General features: G+C 24.0%; 2 protein-coding genes across 2 annotated transcripts; one reads left to right on the top strand and one right to left on the bottom strand.

The window, feature by feature from the left end:
• Window positions 1-1,206: 1,206 nt before the first annotated feature.
• Window positions 1,207-16,940, bottom strand: LOC129607420 (uncharacterized). The gene is made up of 3 exons (XM_055518443.1): window positions 16,577-16,940; window positions 2,021-2,690; window positions 1,207-1,756 (listed from the first exon to the last, which is right to left on the bottom strand). The coding sequence occupies exons 1-3, from the start codon at window positions 16,718-16,720 to the stop codon at window positions 1,509-1,511; spliced, it is 1,062 nt and encodes a 353-aa protein (XP_055374418.1). The 5' UTR covers window positions 16,721-16,940; the 3' UTR covers window positions 1,207-1,508.
• A 2,835-nt stretch (window positions 16,941-19,775) lies between these two features.
• On the top strand, window positions 19,776-22,454 carry LOC129607196 (N6-adenosine-methyltransferase MT-A70-like protein). The gene is made up of 12 exons (XM_055517988.1): window positions 19,776-20,033; window positions 20,089-20,257; window positions 20,312-20,448; window positions 20,528-20,640; window positions 20,716-20,895; window positions 20,951-21,213; window positions 21,282-21,413; window positions 21,470-21,539; window positions 21,603-21,615; window positions 21,732-21,855; window positions 21,909-22,196; window positions 22,249-22,454. Exons 1-12 carry the CDS (start codon window positions 19,880-19,882, stop codon window positions 22,367-22,369), a joined length of 1,764 nt encoding a protein of 587 aa, XP_055373963.1. The 5' UTR covers window positions 19,776-19,879; the 3' UTR covers window positions 22,370-22,454.
• The last annotated feature ends 12 nt before the right edge of the window (window positions 22,455-22,466 follow it).

Here is a 22,466-nt window from a genome sequence, read left to right as displayed (position 1 = left end):
AAAAATTAGTTAAATTTGCGAATTAAAAATACAAAACAAAAAAAAAAAAATAATATAAAGGTTCACAAAAATTCACAGTCCTGTTTTCTCGCAATTTACAAAATTAAAAACAAAATCTATGTATATTTCTTAAACTATGTGTACTTAAACTAAAAGATCTTATATGTCATATAATTATGAGTTTATATATTATAAGCATATACATACATATATATAACTTATATTTATGTATAAATTATACATAAATATAAATTATTTTAAATGTGTTCATTGTCGAAAAAATTGATAGAAATCTAAAAATTTCTAATTGAAATTTTAAAAATAATTATATAAGTAAATATAAGTATGAATTTTGCTTTAGCAGAAAAGTTTTGTAAAATTTCTCAAACAACAAGTCATTTCTTCGCACGTCATAACATCACTTAAATTAATTTTAGTTCGAATTCCAAAACTAAAAATAGAATTCTGAAAAAAATTGAACTTTTCAAAGTATAACAAAATTAAGATTAAAGTACATACAGATGTTGTAAAAGATACAGTTTTGGTTTACATTATGTAATCTACAAATATTGGGAAATATCAGAGAAAATTTAGAATTTCAATACTATACCATTATGTTATTAAAGAGCTTTCTTTAAAATAGAAGATATAAAAGAGAAATAACTTGATTTTATAAAAAAAAAATTAATTTTTTTAAATTAATAAAAAATTTTATTTTTATATGTAAAAAAGCAAAATATCAAAACGGGTCTACAAAACTGATTTTACTATTTTTTGATAGTAAATTTTTGTTATTAATAAAAAGTAGATGTATATGTAAGTACAAAAATTAAATACATATAATATATTCATAATTTGTATTCATGTATGCATAGTCACATATATCAAAAATATTCCAAATCTAACATTGAAATGAAAACAAAAACTCTATTATGCAATGAACACATTCCCTTATACGATGATATATTGATATATATATATATATATATATATATTTAATTATATAATAGTAATAAATATTTCATTTTATTTCTTACGTTCTATATTTGGAATCAATTTTTACTTTTTCTTTATTTTTCATCTTACTTTTTTAATATTTATTAATTAGTTATATAAATTTTAGCTATTAAACATGTAATAAAAAAAAATTAAATCTTTTTCTAAATTCCTTATGTTAAAGTAAAATATTTATTACGCCTTAATTTATGCAATAATATTGTATATATAAATTTTAATTTTTTTTTATTTTTCTTTATTAAGTTAATTTTTCTATCAAACGTTTTTTATATTTATTTTTAATTTATCAATATTACGTTTATTACTTTTCGTAATTGGTTAATCAAATCTTTTTTTTATTAATTTTTAATTTCTAATAATATTAAATCTTAAATTTAAAATGTATTTTAATTTCTGTTTTATTCATTTGTTTGTTTTTTTTTTTTCAATTATAATAATATAATATTTAATATTGATGTTTGTTTTTAATATTTTTAATATAATAATTAGTTTTATTCATCCGTAAAAGGATGTTCTGATGTATCACTACTATTACGACGTTTATTTTCTAATATTTTGGTAGCTTGTTCGAGAGTCTCTTGATAAAAAATAGTATTTGTGTCACCAGATAGAGAATATTTTGTTTCATCATGCCACGTTAATCCTAAAACTATATTTAATGCTGATGTGTCGTATGCATGACATCCGGAGTAACGAAATTGTGGTTTTTTGTTATATTTGCAACCACCAGATTGAGCACCTAAAAACAAATGAAAAAATGATTTATTAAGAACAATTTAATAACTACATTTACGAGTATGTTGTAAAACATAAATGAAATGAAATATTAAAATTTTTTAGTGAACTTCTAAGACTAAAACACTGTATGGGTATATAGATATTATACATATATGTATAACAAAAAACTAATTTGGATTTTCTTATTGAAAGGGAATGAATAAAAGAAAATATTTTCCTTAATTTTCTTTGATTACCTTTTTCCATCTTTGTATTTTTAACTTACCAATTGGATCGATACATTCCATCGTTAAACAACATTTTATCCATGGTAATAATATTTTTTCATTAACTATTGGTGTATCCGTAATGAATATTGCATCTAAATTAATCATACGTGAAAATTGAAAATTTTCTGCATTCGTTTGGAAATAACCAAACATCTTTGGATGAGTTAATGTCGATACTGCCAAGGGTGTTGTCCAACCTAATATACCACCATTTTGTAATGATTTTAATTTGAGATCATGTAAATCACGACTAGTACCGCGATACCTAATATAATTTTCAGTAAATAGAATTTGTTTTGAACGCTGTAACGCATCCTTTATCACAAGTGGCCGATATGCGTGCATTCGCTGATCCATTAAATATGATGGATAAACAGATAAATCATATATAATAACAGAGCATTTTGAGCTATTACAATAACTATTTAATGCATGTGAATCATCTTCAGATAATCCTAAATCATATATTAGTAAATATTCATTAGGAAATTTGGCAGCAATATTTTGCGATAGTAATATAACTGATGGTGCTTGCCCATCTTGGACGTACGTTACAATTGAGAAATTTGATTTTGTTCCATTGAAGGTGGGTTGAATAAAACCCAAATGGGCTAAATATTTTTCATCAACTTCTAATGTTTTTTCATCTGATGCACGTAAGTTTTCCTGTAACATTTATAAAAAAAAAAAAAAAATAAAATTATTATTTCATTTAGAATTTAAAATATTTTTGATCATATTTCAGTTATTTAATTTTGCAATGTTGGTCTTTGGAACCTATGTATTTCAACCAAGTTAAATAAATTAAAATAAATTAAACGTTTTAGAATAGAGTGATGAGAGAGCTGTAATTAAAATCTCATCATAAACGTGTAACAACGAGGTTTGCGTTTTAAAAATCATGGAAAAATATTTAAAAATTTCTATTTACCTTCATATTCTAATACACTAATTTTTGAATATATACATACATACATACGTATGTATGTGAACAAAAAACAGAAAAATCTTTCCCATATGTGACTATAATTTATAAGTAATTGTCATTTGTCTTCTAGAGTTGCCAATTCACTAAATGGTAATTTTATTATAATTACCACATCATATCACGCGCAATATTATCCCTTAGCGAATTCAAATAAAGATTTTTATAATTGTACATATATGTATATAAACATATACACATATGTACGTACGTATATCTATTTTTTCCTTTATTTTTGTTTTTCCACAATATTATCTTTAATCGCTTTTACTGTTATTTTATTATTTTAATGGAACGTGATATTACCAAAAATTAAAACGAATAGAAAAATTATATTGCAGCAACATGGTAAAACGACAAAAAATACACAAATTAACAAAAAAGAAAAATGCCTACAACAAAAAAAAAAAAAACGCCCAATTATAACAAAGCAAAGTCATTTTTTATACGTACATACAAATGTACGAGTATACAGACACTTATTGCGGTATTGATTTCAAATCACATAAGAAAATAAACATAAATTCGTACTTATGTATGTATGTAAGTATAATAAATTTGCAAGTGAAATCGAATTCTTATTTAAAATATTTGGTTATAGAAATCCTTTATTACTTATCTTGAGAATAAGTAGTTGTGACAATGAGTTTTTAAAGAAATGCCAATTTATTTATAACAAGTTCTAGATCCACCAACTTTTCAAATATTGACAAGTAAGCAATACAATTTAATTTTTAAAAATATTTTAAAAACATTAATATTCGCAGCAATTTTGAAATAAATATTGTTTTATTCATACAAAATATGAAATTTAGGGTTACCATATTAACATAAATTAGAAGAGCACATAACTAAACAATATTTTTGATAAAAGTTTGAAAAACGCTGGAATGACTGTATCGCCTTAACAGGAGACTATGTTGATGAATGAAATGAAATTACATATGTCAAAATGTTGCTGTTTTATTAGCCATCCTACGGACTTATTGAGCGTTGCGTTATGTATTCTTAAAAGTTAAATCGTAATTTAAAAAGGTGTGTTTAATTCATAGGTTAAAATTTTCCATTGTGAGCATATAAGAAAAAAAATATTTGTCGTTTTCTAATAGTGGTTCGAAATTATAAAAACAAAAGTCAAATATTCATAAAAAATTCACTTTAATAACTCTAATTAATAATTCTTAACTTTAAAAAACTTTAAGGAGCAAATTACATAATTCTTAGTTTTAGATTTTTATACGTTAATACGAGTAAAAGATTAATACTTATACGGACAAGAAGAATGTAACAGCAACGTATCCACTCGGTGTAGAGTGAACAGTCGACTGGGTACGTTGCCATAAGAACACTTTAATATACATAATTTGTATAATATACATACATATACTTAGTTATAAATAATATACATATACTTATAACGAATATATTCAACATTCGTCATATTAACGTCGATAAGTAGAGTAATATTGTTTTAATTGCTTGAAAAAATGTTAAAAAACTGAATAACCGTTCGCGTTTATTTTTATTTTTTTTTTGCATAAAACGAACACGCGAAGTTTATTTATACAACATTAAAACTAAATTATAAGTATGAGTAGTTCTCGAGAATAACATTAAAACCTGCCAAATTACCTACATAAATATGTTTTTTTGAAAATCCTAATAAACTAACTCAATATTTAATTTTTAAAATTTACCAGTCTTCATTTTAATTCAAAACGTGATGGCCTCAACAATAATTTTGATGTTATTCAAATTTAAACCACAAGGTTGGTGGTGGAAAAAACACTCAAAAATCAGAAATTAAAATTTCATAAAAAAATAAATAATATTTAAGTATATATTTTGTAAAATCCCATAGGATAAATTTCCAATTTGTTTCTTGGATTAAAGTTTTGATGGAAAGCCCGTTGAAATTTTTGATAACCTTATCAAATTGCTTACTCATTAATTATTAAATAATTGAGTAGACAATTTTTCTCATATCAATGAAAACTAACTAAAATTAAGTATTAAGATTTGTTAACTAATGTTAGAACACAATCAATATATGTATGTATGTATGTATGTATATAAAATGAAAATTATGTTACATGAAAAATTGTTTCCTAGTTAACATTTTAATGGAAATTAATTAATTAACCCTTCATGCAGATTTATTTTAATCATTTATTGGTATTTAATATTTAAAAACGAAATATTTTCATTGCTGTTAGTACTTGCTTGTCTTGGCAGAAAAGTGACATTATCACATACCTATACATATACGTACTTATATATAAACTTTTTATATTGTTCCTTAAATCTTGAATACATAATTGATAATGGCCCCGTTTGTTATTGATAAAATCTATAATATTATTCAGAATAAGTAAATATGGAAAATAGTTTTTTGAAAAAAATGAAAATATGTTCAATTTACTGTACTATATTATGAACATATCAGGCCACCAAGCTCAAATTATTTTCCGAAATTTGGCAATCGGAAAAAATTACAAAAATAATACTTAATTCTGAATGTTTTATGTTTTCGAAGTATTCCGGTTGAAATTGCAAATTTTTTTTTTTAATGCATTTTTCAGATGAAATTTACTAACCATATAAATTTGGAATTTATTTTTGAGTTACTCTTTGAGCTTGGTGGCCGGATAGATATACATATATACATATCTATCAGGCTCGGGAAAGAGAGCAAGAAAAGTGCAAATAAAGAAAAGTAATCTAATTCTAAAATCAAAAAAATGACACTTTTTCTGTAGATTTTATAAGCAGGATAAGTATGTACATAAATTCATATACATATATGTATACATATAATGGTTGACCATTTGTCCCTTGTTTGTTCTTTGGTCAAAGCTCTGTTATTTTACATAATTGTATGTCTCGGAAAATTTCCTGGAATTTCCATTAAGAGTACTAAAGTTTTCATGTTTACTTATTTCTGACTGGACATGAACTACTATTAAATCTTTATAACAACATATAAATTTATATATATGTATACATATGTACATATACATGTATCGATTTTGTTTAACATTAAGTACTTACTTATTTCTTTGTTGAGTACTTAAATAAATAATTAACATGCATACATAAATAACACATTGAATATATTTATAAAAAATTTTATTGTTACTTAAATCGTTTCCATTAAAAAAATATGGTTCCTTTTCAAAAAAAAAATGCACGTCGTCACATCATGCGTGCTGCACGTTGTGTGTCCCCGATGGTATAACGATAAAAATGGTCACTCTGTACAATTTAACCATTCTTATCCTTGGAGATGTGAAATAGGTTTTTAGTAAACAAAAAGAAATACTGGAGCACTGTAAACCAATTGCGATAATTAAAGAATTACAATAAATAGAATGTGATATTACAGGACACTGTCAACAAGATAGACCGGCGTATGTAGATCAAATACGAATATTTCCAATTTTACTTGAAAATGTATGTATATATGTAAGTAAGTAAACATTTCCCTAAGTTCTAAACTTTTAATTGATCTAACATTTGTAAAAGCAGTATAATCTTATACAAAGTATTTATGAACTTCATTGGACCAAGATTAAATTGGTCAAGGAAATACATAAGTACTAGGGTCATAAAAATATCATAAAAAATTAAAATTTTTGAAATTTTAAAAAATCGAAAGCACTTACGTAAGTGTAAACATATGTAACGTATAAAATTGTAAGTACATAAATTTGGCTATATAAGTATACACAATATATTTTGTTATATACATACATACATTGTATATTAAAAAAAAAACTTTGTCATTTTATAAGTATGCCACTGATTTGTAAGAAAAGAAATCTGATGTGGTAAGCACATAATCGACGGCAATGTGTATTGCCTAATTTAGTGAAAGTGCTACAGAAGATTGAGCACCTCCTTTTAATTTCAAATAAGTTAGCAAGCTTTTAACGAACATACCTAGAAAAGTGTAAATTTGGCTTTTAGTAGAATTTCGGTTTGTGCCAACGAATTCCCTGAAAAGTTCACCAGTTAGTTTCAGTAAACCCCAGAAGTCAAATATCAAATTTCAAGAAATTTCATCAATCTGTTCCGTAAATATGTTAAAAAATGTGAAATCAATCCGTGGCATAACCAAAACAAACTTACATATAAAAATTTTCTCAAAATCGGTTTAGCCGAATTTAAGATATACGTGCGCACACATAAACCGACCAGACCGACATCTTTCTAAAAATAGTTTATTTACGTTTCCCTACTATATAGTGAACACTCGACATCCGAATTTTGATGCTATCATATAATCTCCCTTATTGTATGCAATGCGGTCGGTAAATATATAAAATATGAAAACATTTACACAATATAAATAATATAAATTATTATATTTATGTACTTAATATTATAATATCGATACCTTAATCTAACAAAACGTAAGTCATTTTTTTACTAAAATGAGATTTTTATACTTAATATAGGTAAGAGAGTTAAAAATACATCTATTTCAACTACAAAACATGATTTTTTAAGTGTAAAAGAGATAAAACTCAACTTTTAGTAATAAATCGTAAATCAAAGATATTTGTAAGGCAATAATTAAGAAATCCGATTAAGATCGAGTCGTATGTAAACTTATTTTTTTTAAGCAAATTTCGATTTTATATTCAAATTTCGTTTGAAGTGAATATTGTTACATTTTGACTAGATTAATGTGTTAATAATTTAATTTTACTAATGAAGTGTTCAGGTAAGTGTCAGAATACATTAAAATAATAAAAACAAAATGAGTTACTCATTATTAGCAAATAAAATTAGTTTTGGCTCTAAAATTGTTGTGTACGAAAAATATTTTCTAGCTGTAATACGATAAAATTTTCGAAAATAAAAGAACAACTAGAGTACGTTATATTACTTTTCGAGAATATTAATTTTTTTTTCATTAGTTTTGTCGTGGTTTTAATAACCAAAAGTTAATTATATTGTTAAAAAAAATTATCATTTTGTATAAAAATTTAAATTCTAATTAGACATATGGAAGCCATTGGTATTGCTATTCTAATACAACATGAGTAATTTTCTCAGTAAAATAACATAAATAAAATATAATAGAAATTTAATATTTTAAATATTTGACAATTTACCAATTAAAAAAAAAACGGAATAATTTTCCATATAAAATTATAAAATAAAATATTTTTTTTTCCTTTCCTGGAAAGTTGGTTAAAATGACTTACGTATTGTTAGATTAAGGTTATCGATATGATCTTAATATGTGTGTTTAAATATTACACATATGTATGTAAGCAAATATTATATATAATATTCTCCAATGTATCCTCCTTTAAATATAAGTACAAGCACTCATACAAAAATAAATATAATAGAAAATGACAAAAAGACTAGACAATTAAATCGATTTATATAACAAAATAATAAAAAGAAAGAAAAAAATAACACAATATTCGAAAATACATACATACAAACGTATAACAAACGTATAACAAAAAAATTTCAAAAGAAAGAATTTTTTATATTAGCCATATTACTTAAAATATCTTCGATAATAATCGTTATAAAACAGTTAGCCTTTCATGTGAACTAAGTTATCACAATTTTATTTACAAACTTTATGATTAATCATAAATCAATACAAAATTTCACTTCTATTGAATAGTGAAACAAAACAGTTAAGTTAGAAGTATTGTACATTTTTGATCAACTTTCATAAATACACGTGCATGCACACTTTCATATGTTATACCGTTTACCTTATATACACGCTATTTTGCTTCAATGTACGAACATTTTTTTAAATTAAACACAGATATCAATAATTGATCAACATACTTAAATATTATTTTGTGAACTATTTGAATAATTTATTTCTGCATGTAAAGATGAAAATAGAACAAGAGCGATTTTACGCGCGACTGCCAAAATGAAGCGAAATTATCGCTGCGAATTTAAATACTGAACAGTTTATTTTACTGTTCTGTTGTTGTTCTATTTTAACAATGCAAATCGTCCGCCGTTGCCGTTCGCCAATTTGATGCTCTGTTTTTACACTTATAAAAATGTACGTTTATTCATGTTTCTACTACATACATACCTACAATTATCGTTCTAATACATTTGTGAAAGAGGTAATTAATATAGCTGGAAGTTAAAAGTACATATTTTGAAAAGAATTTTTTTGTCCATTAAATATAAAACTAAGCTGAAATTTCCCAATTTTAAAGTAAAATATAGATAATAAAATATTCTTTCGTGTCTTTCAAATTATAGTTCCTCAATTTTCTGAAAATGTTCCTCTTTGACAGGTTATTGTGCGCGAAAGAATTAAAAAAAAACGCCATAAACTCAAATTACCATTTTAAATTAACCATGTTTCTAAGCTGATTTATTTTAAAGTTTTTGATGCAATTTATCTTTAACAACGAGAAGTGTAGTTTTTGAAGTTGTCACTTCCTATACTAAGAACAACTTCAATTTTCAGTCAATTACTTATTTCTTGAAAAAAATAAATTTATTTTTAATAACTTTTAAGAAATTAAGAAATTAACAGAAAATATTTTTATTTCCCAGGAAACTAAAATTGCATTAAGTATTCTTAAATAATTTAATTGCCTGTTTAACCTTTATGTTCGAAATGTATAAAGTTTTCTTTTTCAAATCTTCAAAATGAAATTTGCTACTTTACAAACCTTTGATTTGATCTATTTCTGATTATTGTTGAATACTTTGTTTTTCCAAAACCCTAAACCTGCTCATGTAATGTTATTTTGATGAGAAAATAAATCTTAAGAATTAAGTACTTAAGGATTATTGAAAAACAATAAATTTTTGGATAAAATTTATATTTTTAATTAATTTCTTTTTATTCTATTTGCAATAAACATAACTTTCTAATTATGCAATGAATAAAAACAAAAGCTGCTCGAGATTCAATCAAAAATCCTTCTGATTAGATCATTAAACAACCATTCCCCCCCCCCCCCCCCCCCCCCCCCCCCTGAGAAGATTGGAAAATAGTTTTGTATCTTATAGGTACTTAGAACAATAATCCGGATTTCCTCATTCAAAATAATTTAATCTGGTGTACTTATATGTATTGGTATTAATTGAAAGAATATCCCGGAAGGATTAACTAAACAGAAATCCTATGAATTTTATTTCCTTAATTATTATTATAATGATTTATTATATTGTTATTATTATTGTGTTATGTTCATTATTATTATTAAAAATAATAATATTTATTATGTTTGATTGTCATTTCCAATTTTATATTGCTTTTTTTTACTTATTTCAAATCCTCAAGGATATTTTTAATAAGCCATATGGTGCTCTATAAATATACATATATCTACATATATAGAAATCTTATACATACTTATTATGATTTATATCTATGTACATATACACATATACTTCAATCTATGTATATTATTTTAAATAACAGTTATATTATAAAAAATAACGTGAAAAAAATTTTTGTGCTTTTTTTTTATTGAACTTTCGTGAACTATTTTGTTTAAATTTTAAAGGATAATAAGTAAGAAAGTATTCAATTTTGGTAAATAAATATTTAATTTTTGGGTATAATTTTTTTCTTATAAAATTTTCCTTTTTTCTATAGGCAAGTAAGTATGTAAAGTAATTTCAAATGAACTTCATTATTCACAAAGTAAGTAAGTTTAGAATATTTTAACTTCGATAAAAGTTTCGGCAATTGTGTCCTTTCTTTTTTTTTTTTTTGGTTTTCTATAAAACTTTTCATGTTTAAATTATCGAAACTTTCAAAAATTAATGAATAATAAATCAATATAAAAACCATGGAATTGTAAATCAATTATGGGTAGAGAATTAACAGTATTTTAATAAATAGGGGTTCTAAATTTAGATTTTGAATTAAATACTTTCAGCTGCCTCAAACACAAACAGAATAATTGAAAAAACAAATTTTAGAGAAATTGAACAAAAATTTCAAAACAACGAATTTTCTTTTTTAACAAATTGATAAAAGAAATTCAAGTTAAAATTCAATTGTAATTAAAGGACAAGACTCTTTACTAGACTGTTAAATCTCTATTGATATTATATTAATGAATATTTATACAGAAAGGTCGATATTCAGTCTCAATATAATTTCGTTCAGTTAAGCGATTACGGATTTCTAAAACCTATTGTTTTCGTTGATACCGTACAAGAGAAGTTGCCTTCAAGTTTTCTGGATATTTTGAAATATTCACATTCCCAATAATTTTTTTTTTACTTTAGAATATAATTTGGAATTTTTGAATTGTTAGTTGTTCGTACGAGGTTCTTGTATTTCTAGATTTCAAAATAATTACAATTAAACTATACGAAAAGGGAAAACGGAGATTTAAATCTATTAGTACAATATTATCCTTGCTCGACTGTAATTGAATTTTGTATTTAATAAAAATCAATTTTTTTTTATAGTCATGTACTACCTTTTGGCATTTTTTATCGTGCTTAACTAAGTATGTATGCTTTTGTATTTTAATAAAATTCTGCAGAAATTTAAAATAAACATCCTTTAAATTTTTTTTTTTGGAAATTTGATTTTAATAAGGTTGTATGTATGTATGTATTTCTAAATTATGAGAAAATTCGATCTTTTTTTTTTTAAATTGTAATTTTATTTAAAATGAGCCATCGCAGCAGTTTATTTCATATGTTCCTTGTTTTACATATTGTAAAAATGCTCTTTTTGTTTTTTTAACTTGTTTTTTTTTCTTTACAAGATTGAATTTAGTTTAGCATAAAAGAATGAAAAAAAAAATGAAAAGAAATACTTAAGTAGATGTTTAGAATTTACATGCAAGAAATTTATTTTATTTTCGTAAATTGAAATTCAATGTGACAAATATTGTTATTAAAAGTGCAGGGTGTTCTTCTAATATAATAATTCAGTAATGTGAACAGTATTACATGTCATCTTTCAGGAAATCGAAAATTAAAAAAAAATTTGTTGAAAACTAAATGGTTTCCGAAATACCATTTCGGAATTTTATGAAAATTTAGAAGAGTTTTTTCTTGCTCCTATCATTCGGTCTACGAAAGTTATGAGCTTCGAGGAAAGACAAGGTTTATGATTTAATTTTCTAAACCTTCTAGTTTTGGAATGGTAAGAATTTCAATTTTGAATTTTTTTTTTTCATTTCTTCATCTGTATTACTATTTATCTAGCAAGAAAAAAATTTAACTTTTTAATGTCTGTAATTTTTTTTCTAAATCCCTTAGTCTCGAAACCTTCGAGCTTCACATCAAACAATTTCTAAATCAATCAGTACTTATTGCAATAGAAAAATTTTAAAATCCTATATACTTAGCATGCATATTTCAAATATCACCTTTATAATGCTTACTTATTCAAAGATTTTAATATTTTTAAGTAAAGATACTAATAGCTTTTTCTATATACAATCATTCTTTTCCTGTAGGATTCAGTTTCCAGATTTTAACAAGAGAAACTAAATCAAAAAGATTTAGTTTATTTTTGTCAAAATTTATTTTAAAAAATACCTTCTAGTTAGCAGAATTTTTTTAATTAAATTTAGTTTTTTTGCTACAAAAACAAATTTGGTTTTCGAAAGGTTAAAACCAATTAATGTTAAATTTTTTCTCAGATTCTCGGAGAGTATGTTTTAATGAAATGTAAAAAACAATTTTGACAAATAAAAAAATGCATACGTACTTATGTACACATACCATGCGCCTAAATAAATTCAATTTTTAGCAAGAAGTTATTCCTGGTTGAAATTTAGAAATCAATGCATTTAATGAACGCAAAACTTATGATTCTTATCGACGCTGCTTTAACTTGAAAAACAATTACGATTTTTTGAAATTTCAAAAAAAAAATTTTTAGATTTTTAGATTAGAACGAAAATATATTGGAAGTTAGAACTTAGAATTTTGGATCTTTGAAAGACTGTACTTGATAAAGAATTCATTTTTGTTTCCAATAATTTTCATTTAATCAATTTGTCATAAAAATCAATAAGCTGTATTCCAATAATTCTAAATGGCACAAATATCATTTGTACGCCATCTACCTGTATATCTCATATACACTTATAAGAACGAATGCAAATATTATTAATTTTTTTTACGTGTTTATGTAATATAGAAAAATTAAAATAATGCATACTTGAATGTGAATTACAATTTAGCATGTTCGTACCTATTATAAAAAAAAAATGCTTTTATTGATCTTCAAGGATAAATGAATTTTTATTTTTGATTTAAAATTTGATTTTCAAAATTTCAAAAATCTTGTCATATTTTCTATTTTTTTTTCTTTGTTTCACCGAATAGTTCTTTTTAAATGTTCTCTAAAATCTTCATGGGAATTCATTTTCCTCATTTCCCTTTCTATTTTTCTAGTGTTTTTTTTTATTTGGTGTTTTTGCTTTAATTTAAAATCTCATGTGAGCTTTTTGAAGTACATTAACTAAAGGCAAAGTAAGTTTAAATCATAAAAACAATAATGTCAAAAAAAAAAAAAATGAAAACAAAAAAAAACCATTCAAGGATAAACCATTTTTAACCTATATGAACACGGAATTATGTAGAATGCTACGTTTTACACACATTTATTTGATTTTTCATTTCTTTAATCTTTGCGTGTTGACTTCATATACATATTAATGTTATATTCTTTATATATACATATATAAGTACACTGTTATACAACGTACATTAATATTATATATGCATGTATATGGCAATAAAAAAAAATAATTTATTAGTACACAAATAATTAAAAAAAATTTATGTGGTAAGTGTGCTTTTTTTTTTTTTTGAGGTCCTTTGTTGGTATTCATAATTAAAAAACATCTTATCATTGAAATTCAGTTAAAAGTGTTATACATATAAAAGGTAGAAATTTTTGACCGTTGAAGTAATAAGTAAGCAGAAAAAATAAAAGAAAAATAATTCTTCTGAAAACAAACAAACAGTTTGAAAGGACACAAAAAAAAATGGAAGAAGAACAAAAAGAAATTAAATTTTTAATGCCTAGAGTTCGGACATTGACGACATTTTCATAATAAGTAGATGATGAAGAATTGAAAGACGTCAACAAAATGTATGAACAAACCGCATATACATATATTTAAAATTTACATAGGGAAAAAAACTAGTACAGAAAGATGCCACGATAGAAAATTCGAACTATTCTATGAAATATAAAATTGCCGCACTTGAAAATGTAAAGTGTTTATATACAAGTTAGACAAATTATATTTCAAAACAGAAGAAAATTTCATAGTCAACATTACTTAGGATCATTTTTCAATTTCATATACATATAAGTAAGTAATTTATCTTCTTTAGCAGCTAATATTTAGTTACTATTTTAAGAAAAAATAGAAAACTAGCATTAACGTATACTTATTAAATTTTTATTGAAAGCCAAAAATTATTCATTGACATTTACTAATAAAATATAATCTATGTAACTGTTTAGCCATAATTACATTTTAAGTAGTTCACTCTAGAAAATTCATATTTTTGACTACGTTTTTACAAATTTCAGTCTGGGAAAATCTTAAATTAAATGTTCAATATTCTAAAATTTACTTTTATTTTTATTAATACTCGCTACTTATTTCGAATAAAAAAATTCTTTAGAAGTAGTTTTTTTATATAAATACCAAAACAACTTTGTCTTATTTAAAATATACCTAAAATTCAGTTTAAGTTTGAGTTGAAACAATTAACTTTTTAATAATTTAAGAATACTTATATCGAAAAATATAAATAAGAGCGAAATTGTTAATCAACATAAGCATTTATAATAAAAAATTTCTGTAATTAAATTAAATGCAAAGTTAAAAATATGTGCACTTACATATTTAAATTATTAAGAATTCACTTGTTAATACGTTCTTATCGTTCTTATACATTCTTATCGTTCAAGAGAATGAGTAATGCAATTGGGTAAATAAATTTCTTTGAAAAAAAAAACACTTTGTTTTGTTAGGCAACTTAGTACTTATTTTACAAAAACAATAAGTAATAAATGGCTAAAAGTATAGAACTATAGAATGTCAATAACAATAAAAAAAAAAACTTTTTAAATTTTAAAAACAATATTTTACGCCAATGTTGTAATTCTTACATGAAAAGTAAATTATTGTTTTATTATTACACATAAAAAATTATTTTTACAAAATTATTTACTTACTTATAATAATATTTACGTTAAACAAAACTCAAAACAAAATACATTAATATAAGTATATTTTATTATTTAATGAAGTTTCACTTAGAAAACAAAGAACTTTCTTTGTCCAAATTCTAATTTATAACATTTGCCTTCAGTGTAATTACACTGCGGATTAAAAAAAAAGTTTTAGTGTCAAATAAAAGGTGAACTTTTCATGTTGTTTACATAAATAAATAATTTTTAACTTTTTTTTATACAAGGTTTTTTTTCAAAAAAAAAAAAATCGAAATAAATTGATTTTTCCTTTTGTTTTTAAGAACTTTAAATATTAAGTAAGTACGAGTGTATGAGTTAAGTATTTCGATTGAAATTTATAATAACTTTTATAAGTTGATTTTACATTGACGTACCCTTTTGAGCTCATTAAGTAATAATAATTATAAATGTGGTTTTCGATAAATAAGTACTTAAGTATAAATGCATAAGTATGTATAAATGTATATTTTCGATTTGTTCAGATTAATATTCACAAATAATTTACAAAATAAAGTTAGGAATTTACACAATAAATATTTCATTAATCGAAATTTAATTCAAACAGACATGAATAACAGTAAGATTACTGTAGAAATTCAAAACAAAAATCCGATTCTATAAAAAAAGTTGGCAACAACTTAGGAAATAAAAATAATTTTAGCAAGAATATAACTACAGTTACAGATACTCTCTAGGGACTTCTTGTATTGCTTAAAATGTAAGGAATATTGATAATTAATTATGTAAATAATACTTTGCACTAAATGCTAATATGACCAAGCCTCAGAATATGGATTTTATAAGCACAGAATTAGGTTGACATGTACACAAACACGTTCAAAATGACGAAAACTCTCCCGTTTTCTAAACATATAACTTTCTCAAATTTTTCCTCATGTAAATTTAAATATTGTTGGTAATATCAGGCTTATTATACTTAAATCCTTTATTATCAAAATTATTTATTCAGTATTTATTTTTCAATATAATTCTCGCAATTTAGAGAACGCATTTGGTCACATTTAAAAACCTGGTTATAGTAACTAATACCATGTAACTTACTTAAAAGACAAATTCACAGCCATTTACTTGGCCTATTAAAATTAATAAGTTACAAGACTTTAAGAAAATTTAAAAATGCTAAAACATAGCTTTTTAGTACCCACGTAAGTCGTTGCTAACGAACGATATCATAAAAGTATTAGAAGATTAACAAAGAGCTACCCCGTATTTGAATAATAAAATTAAAATGAAATTGATTTAAGATGAAGTACTATAAGTAATTAAAGATAAAATTAAATTTTTATTATTTAATAATTGATTTAATATAATAATAAAAAAACATACCTGTAATTCTCTCAGCTGTTGATGAGTTTGAGTAACAATATTTTTAATCGAATCATTTTGCTGTCCAGCCGGTCCTAATATTATAAATATAAAGCTTGTAAGGACTACACAACACAATATTATAATAAAATTTTTGGTTCGCATTGTCGTTCGTATAAATTCATTAACATTAAGCTTTTTTCGCGTTTTTCTAATTATTTTAACAATTTTGAAGCAATTTAAAATTTAAAAATTGTATGTAAATTAAAAAACTTTATGAAGACTTAAAAAATATTTTTTTTTTCGTATAACAAAAATACTTTATGCTTGGTAGTAGATAATTGAAATTTTTATTTTTTTACTTGTATATTTTATTTTATTTTCTATAAAGCCACTTATAATTTCTTTTTTTTATATTTTATTTAGTTGGACTCAAATAAAAATATTTTATTTTTTTCACTTACTTAGAAACAAAATTTTAGAAATCAGAAAAAAATTTTTCTATACGGTTATGTAAATTTTAGAGTATAATAATATTATGTATCAGAAAAATTTTATACTTTTTGTTACTATTTTTTTTATGTATTTTTGCTCAAAAATAATAATTTGCGGTATTTTCTATATGTTATGCCTATATATTTTGTATAAAAATTATTATATTAATAATTATATATATATATATTATAATACTTATATATATATATATGCTGAAATGAATCTAACAAATCTAGGCAGGTTTTTAAATATTGAAATAACCACAAAATTTAATTAAAATTATGTATCTAGTTAAGATACTTAGATACCCTCTTAAATTTGAAACCTTTCACTTTTTATTCTTTATATGTAGGTAGGTAAATTGTTGAGAAATATATATTATTGAAATCTTATTTTACGATATACATAATACAAATATATACTATGTATACTAATTACTTGCCTTTAAAATTATTAAATATTTATAAAACACTTAAATTATTTTGTTAAATTATCTAGATTATTTTTAAATAATTTATTATTTATTTATACATATATGTATATGTATGTACATATATTTTTTTTTACTTTTTATTAAATTTAATATTTTTTATTTTATAGGAAGTTTTTTAAACAAAACATGAATAAATAAGTATTCCAAACTTTTATTGCCGAAAAATTTTTTGCTTTATAGTTTTGCACTTTTAACGTTGATAAGCTGAAAAATAAAAAGAAAAGAATGAATTATCAAAATTAAATTATGACACATAATAAGTAAAGTATTTGTATTTATGAAAATAAATAATCATTTAGGATTAAGACCCTAAAAAACGTTTTAATATTAGGGTCAAAATTGTGCTATTGAACTAATTATTATTAATAGATAAAAATACGAAGAAAAGGAATCATACATATATATGTAAGTCAATCGTTTATTTATAGTGATATTGCAGATTTTAACTATTTACATCTGAATTTTTCATGAAATTAAAAAACAAAAATATTTTATAAATGAATTCTATAAGTAAATAATTCATTATATACATATTTAAAAAAGATAAGTTTTTTTACAAAAACAAAATACAAATTATTGTATGTACTACTTTCTCGTTCATAATAAAAATATGCAACTCAACTGAATATAAGAATATACATACACACATAATATCTAAATTTGTACATATGTACATAGTTTATTTGAATGAAAATTTTATCTATACAATGTGTACACCTTAATTATGTTTAAATTTTACTTTTACGTACTTCGTTTATTTTAAATGGTAAACTTATAACAAAAGAAACCGAAACCAGCAAATAATAAAATATGTATTTATAAGATGAAAAACGTAGGTACCTACTAAAATAAGGAGATACTTAGATACCCATCAGCATCTTTTTTTTTTATGAAAATTTTCGGAAGCTGTTTTATATTCAAATTTATGAAAAATGTAATTTATACAATTTTATTTTATTTCTATTCACAAATTTAGAAAATTGTAATTATCATGTATTTTATATTTTAAAGTTGATATTTTTTTTCTAACATTGACTCAGCTTTTTATAAATTTATTTTTTTTAATTTTTTACATATTTGAGTAAATATCCCCGAATATCTTTCATTTCAGGATTTTCCTATTATTTTTTTTACATATTTTATAGTAGTTAAAACCATTTTATACCTTAATTTTTCTTTAGTGAAATTATGCAACTAGTATCAATTTGATAAATTTATCTACAATAATGATAAAATGTGAAGAAAAATCATAATATACATTCTATACGAACTTAACTTATTTTATTCTTAAACATTCTCACGTTACGCCTCGATATCAACTGACAATTAGAAAATTTTTTTTTTTTATTTTGTGCTATTATTATTATTATTATTATTATTTGACTTTTTCTCTTTTACTAAAACAAAATCAAAACAAAAGTGAAAAAGTGAGAAAATAAGGTGAGATTTTGCTCAGAAATTGTTATGAATGTAATGTTGTTCAATTGAAAACGGTTGCAATTGATTGCAATAAAGAAAAATACAAAAAAAATTTAAAAAAGTGTTATATAGAATTGTGTAATTTAGTATTTTATATTTGTTGTTGTTTCTTATGTTGACGGCCAACTCCTATTAAAATCAAACGGAAGGGTTAAAAAAAAATTAAAATAATTTAAGGTACTGCTTACATCAGATTAAATAATAGATTTTGTCGTATATGTAAACTGTACCTAAGTCTTAGTCGCAGATTGAAATCAATCAGTCCATGAAAATCAAAAGGACTGAATGACGTTTTTGTGGGATCATCAACCAAAAAAAAAATTAATCATCTAAATTTCAATAAATAATAAACCTGGAAACTAATTTAAAACAACCTGATTAGAAAATTCAAAAAAAGATTCTTGACAACTTCAAAATGAGTTGAAATAAAAAAAAGTGGTATAAAAATTTTGGGTAAAAAAAAAAAATCTTTACAATGAGACAAAACTTTTTATATATTTTACTAAGATAACAATATTGAATTATATTTTAAAATATTGCGAAAGGATGAACCTGTAGTTTCAAACTAACTCAAATTCAGAACTTTTTAGACGAGTTGAAACTTCCTTTCAACCCTTTAGACAAGTTTAAGTTCAGTCTAATACAAAGCGAAAGAAACACAAAATATACTACAATTTCGGTCTCTTTCTACTATTTACCGGAACGAACTGACAGGCCGTGGCAAAAAAAATATATATGGTTCAACTTGAAATATTTTGCTTTGACATTACATTTATTTAATACGGAAAACTCAGAGTTTCATTTGTGTGCAAAAAATTATAATTAAATTCAAAACTGTTTTAAAGCACTAATTTGTGATGAGTGATGCTTGGGATGAAATTCAAGCTATCAAGAGCAAGCGAAACAGCTTCAGAGAAAGACTTGAAAAAAGGAAAAAAGAGCGTCAAGACATATTTTGTTCTTCGACAACTAATGTCGGTTCCTTTAAAGACGATGATATGACCGATACTGGTAATGCAATCAATTTATTACTTTTGTTTTGTTAAATTCTTTATTCGTCTTACAGATTTAGAAATAGAAAGAATGTTACTTCAAATTTTATCAGGAAATAATGTTGTTTTGCCAATAAACTCTATTCAACTCACGGAAAAATTAGAAAAAAACATGGACCGCACGATAACAAAAGATGTAGTTTGCTACATTTTAAGGCGTTTAGATTTGCAAGGAGCTGTTGGGTATATTTCATGATAGATTAAGTTACTTAAAAACTTAACAATTGAAACTTTCAGCATAAAAAATGTATCAATCAATGGAGAGCCTGGTTTTGAAGTAATTTCTATTAACCAAAAGGAAGTTATTGATCTTTATAAGAGCTTTACATCTGATAAATGTTCTAACGTTTTAGAAAACGATCAAAAAAGAAAATGTTAGTGCATGCATTATATAAATTTATATTTGTAATATATGTACATTTTTGTTTGAACAAAAATACACGAATATTTTAGATACGGGAAGTGAAGAAGAAGATGATGATAATTCGAGAAAGTACATAAAAATTTTGGAAACCGAGAAAAAATCTTTGTTGAAAGATTCCTCTAATGATGCTGATGATATTATGGTAAAAATGTGTTCATAGTTATAGACAGCAATAAAAATTTCTTTAAAAAAACACTTAAATTTTGGGAAAAATTAGTCGTTGTTATCAATGCCTTCTACAAGAGAAAAACAGAGCAAACAAGTTGGAGAAGAAATATTGGAGTTACTGACAAAGCCAACGGCAAAAGAACGTTCTTTAGCTGAAAAATTTAAGTCACATGGTGGGGCACAAGTTATGGAATTTTGTCCCCATGGTACTAAAATAGAATGTCTAAAAGTGATTAATTTTTATTTCTTTCCTACATGAGAATTTATTTAATTATTTATTTAAGGCTCAACAAGCTGCAGCTGAAATGTCTTCTGTAAAAAAATCTCGTAATGACGATGAAAATTCCAATACAGAAGAAAAATCAAATGATACAGATTCAACAAACGAACCAGTTGAAAACGCCGTTACTTTAATAAAAGACGACACCGATGAAACAACAGACAAGTGTACAAAGCTCCATTTCAAAAAAATTATTCAAGCTCATACTGATGAATCCTTAGGCGATTGTAGTTTTTTAAACACATGTTTTCATATGATAACTTGCAAGTACGAAAATTTGAAGCTTAGCTTTATGATATATAAAGAGTTCTCGTTCAAACTTGTTAATATTTCAGATACGTTCATTATGAAGTAGATGCTCATCCCAATATTAATAATAATCGCCCTGAAGAGATATCAACTTTGAAAAGAGCTGCAGATCCAAATGTTACCTTATATCCACCACAGTGGATTCAATGTGATTTGCGGTATAATAAAAAAAATCGGTAAAATCAAAACATATGTTTAATTTAAGACTATGTAGTTATTTAGATATGACTGTGCTTGGAAAGTTTGCGGTGGTTATGGCAGATCCTCCATGGGATATTCACATGGTAAGATATGACATTAAACTTTTTCAATTATATCCCTTTTTAATATAATATATTTTTTTCCAGGAATTACCATATGGTAAATTAATTTTGGCTTATTTGTTTCAATAATTCTTTTGTAATTAAAAAAAATATTTTCATTTTTTAAATTTAAAAAATATTTTTTTCAATTGGAAAAATTATTTTTAATTAAAGGAACTATGTCAGATGACGAAATGAGACAACTAGGAGTACCTGCATTGCAAGACGATGGTTTAATATTTTTATGGGTAACTGGTCGTGCAATGGAGTTAGGCAGAGAATGCTTGAAACTATGGGGGTAAAAATTAGCTTTTAAAAAAATAAACACGTTTTGATATAAAATTTCAAAAGATATGAACGGGTAGATGAACTTCTTTGGGTAAAAACTAATCAGTTACAAAGAATTATACGAACTGGAAGAACTGGTCATTGGCTTAATCATGGAAAAGAACATTGTTTAGTTGGAATGAAAGGAAACCCAAAGAACCTGAATCGGGGGCTAGATTGTGATGTAATAGTTGCGGAAGTTCGGGCAACTAGCCATAAACCAGACGAAATTTATGGTATAATTGAAAGATTAAGTCCTGGAACACGAAAAATTGAATTATTCGGAAGACCACATAATGTTCAACCAAATTGGTAATGAAAAATAATGCAAAAAAATTTTTCAATGAAAATATCGAAATTTCAGGATAACCTTGGGAAACCAATTAGATGGAATTAGATTAATTGACCCAGAATTGATAACTTCGTTCCGAAAAAGGTATCCAGATGGAAACTGTATGGCTCCGGCACACGCAGCTAAAAAATAATTTAAATTTTATATTTTTTTGGTAAACTTTTATTAAACTTCTTTAATAAGATAAATAAAGACATACTGAGATAGATTAATTTTTACCTCAAGAATTT

Source organism: Condylostylus longicornis, unplaced genomic scaffold (assembly GCF_029603195.1).
Source record: "Condylostylus longicornis isolate FDR11 unplaced genomic scaffold, ASM2960319v2 ptg000027l, whole genome shotgun sequence".
NCBI lineage: Eukaryota > Metazoa > Arthropoda > Insecta > Diptera > Dolichopodidae > Condylostylus > Condylostylus longicornis.
The sequence above is the reverse complement of the archived record's forward strand: the minus strand, read 5'-3'. Positions and strand labels throughout refer to the sequence as shown.